This window comes from Colletotrichum godetiae, assembly GCF_030913485.1.
Source record: "Colletotrichum godetiae strain CBS 193.32 chromosome Unknown BDP55scaffold_16, whole genome shotgun sequence".
Taxonomy (NCBI): domain Eukaryota; kingdom Fungi; phylum Ascomycota; class Sordariomycetes; order Glomerellales; family Glomerellaceae; genus Colletotrichum; species Colletotrichum godetiae.
The window spans coordinates 149,866-158,522 of NW_026851264.1; the positions used below are offsets into that span (position 1 = coordinate 149,866).

Here is an 8,657-nt window from a genome sequence, read left to right on the forward strand (position 1 = left end):
ATTGTTTCCTATTTTCCTCAGTCTCAACAGAGTAGTTCATCATGCGTTGGACACCTGTTGTACTAGCCACCCTTGCAGGGCTACAAGCAGCTCATGCTCACGACGAGGATGAAGTTCCTCACCCGAATATGGTCTTGCCTCGTCTTCGCGATGTAGACGAGCTGAGGCAGAGACGGAATGCCTTCGAGCCCTGGAATCCGCCGACGGTAGCCAACAAGCCACGCGCGGACCGCGTGAAACTCAGCCCTCGCCAGACGTCATCAATCCCGTTGGGAGATAACTCGCAGTGTGGTGGAACATACGGCAGATGTGCCGATGGGTACTGCTGCTCAGCTTCAGGGTATGTTGGATGTACTAAGATGCTCGACCTGTCAACAGTTGTCGACTAACAATGTAAACAGATGGTGTGGTCAGAGTGAGCAATACTGCGCGTCTCCTGATTGCCAGATCAATTACGGTCCTGCCTGTGACGGCAATGAGAAGCCCAATGGCCCGGATACCTCAAACTACGCGAGACCAAAGAACGGTGACGTTCCCTATGGTGGCGTTGGCATCTATGCCTGCGTCAACCAGGGTGATGTTGCCATCACGTACGATGACGGTCCTTACATCTACACCGCTGCCATGCTGGATGCCTTCAAGTCTCACGGTGCCGTCGCTACTTGGTTCATTACTGGCAACAACATCGGCAAGGGTATGATCAACGTCAATTACCGCGATGTCATCACAGTAAGCTTTCCGGTCATACACTTTTGAGACTGCCCATTCTGATCTTCCCCAGCGAATGATTGCCGATGGCCACCAGGTTGCCAGCCACACATGGTCACACGAGAACTTGGATCAGATGACGCTCGCCCAGCGCAAGAACCAGATGGTCTATAACGAGATCGCCTTCATGGACATTCTCGGTTTCTTCCCCACCTACATGCGTCCGCCTTACTCCATCTGCGGAGCCGAGTGCCAGGGACAGATGGCCGACCTGGGCTACCACATCACCTACTTCGATCTCGACACCCAGGGCTACCTGCACACCCCCGCCGACCAGATCGGCTTCAGCGTGAACCTCTGGGACCAAGCTATGCTGGCTCGCACCCCTTGCAACGGCAGCTACCTGCACATCGAGCACGACATCCACCAGTACATCGCCACGACCCTGACGAACCACATCCTCGACTCCGTCGTTGCCAACGGCTGGAACGCCGTTACCGTCGGTACCTGCCTCGGCGACCCCCCAGAGAACTGGTACCGCGGCGCCGTCCCGGCCTACAACTTCAAGATCACCCCCGTCAGCTCAAAGGTCTGCTCCAGCACCTCCAGCTCCTCGTCCAGCTCGACAAAGACGTCCTCGTCTACCCGCACCTCGTCCGCGACCTCCACCTCCACCGCCGTCTCCACCAACGGCCAGTGCGGTTCCACCGTCGGCTTCACCTGCCAGGGCTCGTCTTACGGAAACTGCTGCTCCGGCGCCGGATGGTGTGGATCCACCTCCAGCTACTGCGGCACGAGCTGCCAGTCCAAGTACGGCACTTGCGGAAGCTCCTCGTCCAACACTACTTCCAGCAGCAGTGGTAGCAGCAGTGGCACCTCCTCAGGTAGGACCTCTTCCTCCTCTTCGTCCACCCGCAGCGGCACCAGCAGCAGCAGCTCTTCTCGCACCGGCACGTCGAGCTCCAGCTCCCGCACCGGTACCAGTAGCAGCGGCAGCTCAACCCGCTCCGGCACCTCCAGCTCCGGCTCCACAACCCGCACCGGCTCTTCCTCGTCCTCATCGTCTAACACTCGCTCCTCCTCAGGCACCGGCACGGCATCTGCCTCCAGCTCCGCCGCCTCATCCACCTCGACGCTCCCCGTCTCCACAGGCGGTGACTGCGGTGCCTCCAGCGGGAAGCAGTGCTTCGGCTCGACCTTTGGTAATTGCTGCTCCGTCTACAACTACTGCGGCAGCACCGCCGCCCACTGCGGAACAGGCTGCCAGTCCGCCTTCGGCACCTGCAACAGCACGTCGTCCGCCTCCGGCAGCTCCTCCGCAAGTGGAAGCGGCTCATCTTCTTCCGCCTCCGATGCCGCAAGCAGCTCCGGCTCAGCCTCCGCCAGCGGCAGCGCCACGTCCTCCGCCTCCGCCGTCCTCCCCAGCACCTCCCTCATCTCCACCGACGGCTCCTGCGGCGCCGCCGCCGGCAAGTCCTGCACAGGAAGCACTTTCGGCACCTGCTGCTCCGTCTACAACTACTGCGGTACCACCGACGGCCACTGCGGCACAGGCTGCCAACCAGGTTACGGCTCCTGCAACGGCACGACCGTCGCCTCCTCCTCGGGCGCCGCCTCCGCAGGTTCCTCCTCGGCAGCAACCCGCGCCTCCTCCGCCATTGCAAGCGGCAGCACGACCGCCAACGCCGCCGCCGCGACAAACACAAAGATCTCGACAAACGGCGAGTGCGCCGGCACAAACGGCTTCAACTGCCTCGGCTCGACCTTTGGCGACTGCTGCTCCCCCTACAACTACTGCGGCAACACCACCGCCCACTGCGACACGGGCTGCCAGTCCGGCTTCGGCAAGTGTTCCGGTACGGGCGTCAACGTCGCCGTCTCGCTCAACGGGAACTGCGGCTCCACGAATGGCGGGGCGACGTGCACCGGTTCGACGTTTGGAAACTGCTGTTCCGCGTACGGATACTGCGGCAGCACGTCTGCTTTCTGCGGCACGGGCTGCCAGTCCGGCTTCGGTACCTGTGGTGAGTAAATCACATTGAGGTTTTTTCCAGTCATACAACTGGCCTCAGTAATGACTTATATGACCTTGCTAATACGAATTTGTTGGCTAATTAGGTTAATTTACAGATACTTCTTCCGGGTCCGGTACCACTGCCGCATCATCAGCAGCCACGTCAGCCGCGGCATCCACCGTCAAGACGGTCAGCACTATTGGCGCGGCCTGCGGCTCGTCCGCCAACGCGAAGTGCGGCAATGGCTTCTGCTGTACGGCGCTCAACGTCTGCGCCAGCAGTAAGATTCTGCTCGTCAACAACCCGGCTTGTTCTACCTCGTTGGGTTGCCAGACGAGTTGGAGTAGTAGTTGTTCTTAAACGACATTTTGTAAAGCATAATACAATGGGGAGACAGCGGGTTGTTCAAAAGATGGTGGGGGAGATACAAAAGTTGCCATTACTTGTTTTCTTTTGGTTTTTGACTTTTGTCTTTTTTTGAAGCAAAGTCTCTTATTTTATTTTGGATTATATTTTCCATCAAAGCGGCGTTGAGGATTACTGGGGACTTAACTCCATTGATTATTGATAGAGCGATCGATACTACTCACCTTGAGGTACTTACTACCTACCATCACTTATTATAACAATTCTAATAGAATGGCATGTTGACCATCACTTGAGCTTCCGATTACTTTGGTACAAGAAGTTTTTTACTCTTGGTCCTCAAGCCCTTGGTTTAACTTGTTTTGATGTTTGATTCTCTTTGTCTCCGATATTATACTTCACTTTGGGGTTATTCAGGTTTGATTCATGGTTTTTCATTATTCTCAATGCGTATCTTCGTTGCCCTTGTTCTCTTGAGCCCAAACTCAATACTCTCATCTTGAGTCTTGATCCTTGCTCGTTTCCTCCGAGATCCTTGGGCATTTCCTAATGGGTATCTAGGTTACAAACAAGCCAAGGCAAAAGGTGCCAAAGCAAAAAGAAGCCAAAGCATAAGGGGGTATATCGAAGGGTTCCGTAACCCAAAACCTAACTCCTGAAATCAAGCTCTTCCTTCCCCGTATCTCATTATAGTTCCTCGTGGATGCAATTAGTATGAGAAATGCGGTAGGTCAGCAAAGAAGTAGCAACCAACGTCTCGGTTCAAGGGTATAGCAAACCCCTCAACCCGATTCCTCTCTGTAGCTCATGCAGTACCTTTGGAAAGTAGTACGACTACTCCAACTGCCGCATAAACTCCCGATACTCCCGATACTGCTGAAACTCCCCCTTCAGCATCTGCACCTGCTGGACCTGAAAGTCCGCAGCCTGCTGAAGCTGCGCCACTCTGTCCATGACATCTCCAATATCCTTCACCGCACCCGGCATTTCAGGTCCCTGGCCAGGGCGGGCACCAAGCATAACGCCCTGCGCGTCCCTAGCAACCCCGGCAATCTTGGAGACCAGCGCCTGAATACGCTCAACGCGCTTGTTACCAGCATCAACGCACTCGTCGTAGCGCTCCTTCTCGAGAAGGGAAGCCTCGAACATGTCCTGCATCGCCTCGCCGTTATGCCTCTGCGCGCGGGCCTCGTAGTCGTGGGCCTTCATGACGAAGTCGCAAAGAGCGTCGCCGTCGGTGGCGGTGACGTAGGCGCCGCGGGGCCCGTTGGTTATGAGGGGCAAGGGCTTGACCATCGCGGCGTGTTCGCTGCGGAGGGCGTTGGCGCGCTTGATCTTGTCTTTGGCCTCGGTGTGCTTTTGGGCGATGCGGGCGACAAGGCGGGCGATTCTCGTGGCGGAGGCTTGCTCGGCTGCGATCCAGGAGTTAGCGACCTCATTGCTGGGGATGTCAGCGGGAGAGATAGGAGCATCAGCGGAGGCTTGAGCAACAGAGGCTTCAAGAGCAGAGTTCTGAGAAGCGCTCTCATTGACATCGAAGTCGTGGGCGACAACCGGGGGCGCGGGAATGGAGCCGGCAATGGCAGCGGGGGGGATACTGTAGACGGTCATGGGAGCCTCAAGGGCGGCGTCAGACCAGGCGATGGGGTTGTTGTCGTTGTAGGAGGAGTCGCCAGACGGGTCGACAGGCAGGGAGTCCCCCAGACTGTCGGAGAAGCCAGAAGAGCCGCCAGGGTTATAGCCAGCCGAGGCAATGCCATAGTTGTTGCCAAGGCTGTCGTTGCCGTAGTCGTCATTGGCGAGGAAGGTGGATGGCTCGCGAGCAGGGCTGAATGGGTTGTGATAGTCCGCAAGAGGGAATAGGTTATTGGAGAAAGAGCCGTTGCCAAGATGCTCGTCACCCTCTTTCATACCCGCCATGGGCGCCACGGGTCCTCTGGCTGGGTTGTTGAAGAGAGAGCCATTGTCGAGGCGGTGCTCCTCGTCCACTTTCATACCCGGGATGATGTTGGCGAAGATGTCGGGCGAGGATTGGCGTTCGCGAAGAAGGGGAAGGCACAAAGGTCCTTCAATGGACGGGCTTCTAGGGGCTTCAGGCATGAGAGGGATGATGGGGCGCAAGTCCTTGGGGACCTCTTCTGCCTTGGCGAGGAAGTTGAGACGGGGAGTGTCCTTGTTCTCGAAGAAGGGGATCGGCGTGGACGCCTCCTGGGCCAAGTGACCTCTCTTGGACGATGGGCCAGCCTCCATATCCTTAATGGCAGAGGCGGAGCGCTTGTGGTCGGGGTGACTGACAACGATGGCCTCTGGGTTCCAAGGAGTGCCGTCAACGTTGGGGACATAATTGCCAGCGAGGTCTCCCGAGAGGATTTTCTTGTTGTGATGATTGATGAGGCCCTGTATAGTCCAGTCATTCAAGTGGTGAGCCACATCGGCGTTCTTGGCATAGAACTCCTTCTGGAATTCAAGGGCTTGACCCTCAAGGGCGAGCGAATCCGTGGCGAGACAGAGTGCGATGACGAAGTGGGAGGGAGGCTCAACATTGGAGACATATTCGGCGTTGACCTTCCAATAGAGAGTGCAGTTGACAGGGTCGGGCGTGTCAATCAAGAGATTGATTGTCTTGATGAGCGTGGCGCGGTAAGTATCCGAGACGGTCAGTGGGATACGTTTGATCATCTTCCTCTTGAAGGCGACGATGTCGCTGTACTTGTTCTCTTCAGAAAAGCGATTCATTGTGACTGATTTTTCTGCTGCTGGTATTGAACTTGTGAAGAAGCGGGTGAGCCTGCTCTGTTGAAATGAGCAAGGTTGTGAAGGACGACCGCCTGAGCTAGGTGATGCTTTTGTAAGCCTGACGTGAATAAGATGCGCGTCTTCCGAACTTTTTGGGTCATGAGGGAAGACATACCTGAATGAGAAGCCAAGAAGTAAAGCTAGTGGCCTGTTTTGACGATATTGCTAGCTGTGCAATGAGGTGAACGATGGGTGATTGTGAAGAAATGCTCGTCGACCGCTTTGAGAAAATGATGTCGAGGTGAAGAAAGAGGTTGCTTGGGAGACAAAAAGACAATAAGGTGGGTGGGGAGCCGAACCTGCCGTGAATCCGTCAAGCTTTCGAAGGGAAGGGGCGATGAGCAGAGTAGGGCTAATAAACGCGGTGAGAGGTTGGATTTCCAGGAAAGCATTCAACAATGACCGATATCTTCGGGGCGGGGAGTGAAGTCAGAATACACACGAGTAGTGTTGATAGGGGCCCACGTCACGTGCTGGGGTGGGAAGTGAGGTTGTTGATGGATATGAATAGGCAGGCGCGAGATGTGAGGTGAAGTGAGGATGGGGCAAGGTGAAAGGCGGTGGTTCTAGAGACTTTCTTCCACCTCACAAGTTGCTTGAAGAAAAGGCCGACGAATATCTTCCTTCTCCTTCTTTGACCTGTTTTCTGATCTGCCCCTTTTCCCCCCGTGTTTTGTGGTCTTGAAATATTTCTAGATGTATACGGTAGATATTATATGCCTTGAAATGAAGTCTGCTGTTGCTTATGCCTAAGTTTACTGGGTATTACCCCAAAGATGAGAGTTCCCCCCTTTTTATTCTTTCCTGTAGTCATTTCTGGAGCATCGAATGTACTTTCTAAGCAAGATAGTTCATCTCGCCTTTCCTGATCGTTCTCTTGGTCTCCAGATGGTCCGAGGTAATTAGTAAGTGAGACGTGGGTTCTAGATAGACGAGCAGCTCTCCTAGCCGCGCAGAGGCAGTGTGGCTCGCTCAAATAGAGCGATACTTGGTGTCCTACCGAGCGATGATACCACTGTGTCAATGAAGCTGAGGCTTCGGCGAGTTGCAACATCTGATCGGAGGCCGAGCTTACTTTTCATCATTCAGAGTACAGCATTGATGAATTGGATCTCCATATTTGCTACCCGATTCTGATTGCACAGACATGTCATAGTCAAGCCTAATTTAGTCGGCGGGGTTGTAAGGCCCAAACTTGCTTCATCTGCCATCTGCCATACTATGAATCGAATGCTAGAGTGTGTGTCTATGCCGGTGAAGTCTCCCGAGGTATTGCTCCTTTCGTTTCATTCCATAGTATGGTCAGATGGCACATTTTGTAGTTGTGATCACAAGATTACTAAAATCTGAATACCGATATCAAGAGAAAGAGAGGAAAACAGGCAACCGAGCCTTCTACGTAACTTACTTGAGGCATCTTCTTCAATCTGTAACGTATTGTGAAAGGAACATCGCAGTATCCCGTTATTCGGAGGCCGTAAATTCAGCGCCGGATCACCAAAGTTATCCAACTCGCTAGAGATGAGAAGTCACTTGTAAGAAGACACAACGCGGATCTGATGCCGTTTTACCCAGCGGCGTTAGATACGGCATTACGAGAAATGAGTGACCCGTCGAAAAAAGCTCGCTGCTGAACAGATGGACAGAGGAAGAAGTTGTTGAACCAATTCAAAGTCATTAGATTGATAACTTTACAGAGTCGCCTCTAGATACGAATGTGGCTGAAGGTAAGATGGGAAGGACTTACTATAAAATAGAGTAAGATTAGTACTAAGGTAAGGAAGTATGATATGAGAGTGGCTTTAAGGTAAGAAAACTAAAAGAGAAAAAAAAACGGCAAAGAGGACAGTTTCTTCCGGCGAGAGCTACACAACCTATATTGCAAAAGCGACAAAAGCTAAACGGACAGCAGCAACAATGCCAGGAACGTGGGGAAGAATTTCATCCATCTTCCATATAGCCCATCTTATCCAATTCGCATCAAGCTCAACAGTCTTCAAAAGATCTCAATTATAGACCTATGGCCAAATTTCGCTCCAGAGCCATGGACAGTCAGTCGCAATACCTAACGAAGTAAAAGCCTCCATCCGGGAACCCCAAGCCGGGACACCCCGGCCACACGCATTCCAAGGAACGGGGGGTCTCGGTCGGCGGACCAAGCCGGGAAGCAGTGGAGACTTCGGCAGGTACCGTAGAGAAAGTGGAAACCATAGGGGCCATCCTTCCCGAGAACGAGAGGGGGAGAATTGGGAGACGATGGACGGGGGGGTGGGCGGGCTGTTTGGTGGTGAGGGTCATCTAGCCTTCAAGCCTGCGTGCCGGTAATAACAGCGCCGGTTATTGATGTTGGGTGACGTGACACGGGTGCGGTGCGGGGTAAATCGGGCTACCAGGAAGACTCCAGTTCTTGCCCGATCGTACCTGGTTGAAGGGTTCAAGGGTGGGGTTTCTTTCTTTCCCCTTCTCTTCCATACCTGTAGGCTGTCTCGGTTCCCCCGCCGCAGTCCCGGGCCTTGCCGGCATTGGGTCGCCTTGCAGGTCGTCCAGTTGGTGGATCCCGGGTGCCGAGACGCTGCGATTTTCGGAGAAAATGCAGGCGTAAGCTAAGGCAGCCCCGTAGCTTATCGGGGGTTGGAGGAAGAGGGAGAACGAAGCCCGCATGTACACAGTAAGGCAAGGTATTGGTAGTAGGGAGCTTTGGAGGTGCGGGTTGGGTGTCAAAGGTGTGCCCACCTATCATCCTTCTTCCCCCTTCCCTCCCCTTACCTTCAC

At 54.3% G+C, this 8,657-nt stretch overlaps 3 protein-coding genes across 3 annotated transcripts; 1 reads left to right on the forward strand and 2 right to left on the reverse strand.

Moving 5' to 3' along the window:
- Positions 1 to 41: 41 nt before the first annotated feature.
- Positions 42 to 2,740, forward strand: BDP55DRAFT_549903 (uncharacterized protein; the record flags this gene model as incomplete). The annotated part of the gene is made up of 5 exons (XM_060568972.1): positions 42 to 340; positions 402 to 729; positions 782 to 1,890; positions 2,020 to 2,299; positions 2,558 to 2,740. The coding sequence occupies 5 exons, from the start codon at positions 42 to 44 to the stop codon at positions 2,738 to 2,740; spliced, it is 2,199 nt and encodes a 732-aa protein (XP_060430730.1).
- A 1,183-nt stretch (positions 2,741 to 3,923) lies between these two features.
- On the reverse strand, positions 3,924 to 5,825 carry BDP55DRAFT_630823 (uncharacterized protein; the record flags this gene model as incomplete). Its single annotated transcript, XM_060572204.1, has 1 exon — positions 3,924 to 5,825. One exon carries the CDS (start codon positions 5,823 to 5,825, stop codon positions 3,924 to 3,926), a length of 1,902 nt encoding a protein of 633 aa, XP_060430731.1.
- A 2,322-nt stretch (positions 5,826 to 8,147) lies between these two features.
- Positions 8,148 to 8,657, reverse strand: BDP55DRAFT_660579 (uncharacterized protein). The gene has a single exon (XM_060574643.1). It carries the CDS (start codon positions 8,544 to 8,546, stop codon positions 8,223 to 8,225), a length of 324 nt encoding a protein of 107 aa, XP_060430732.1. The 5' UTR covers positions 8,547 to 8,657; the 3' UTR covers positions 8,148 to 8,222.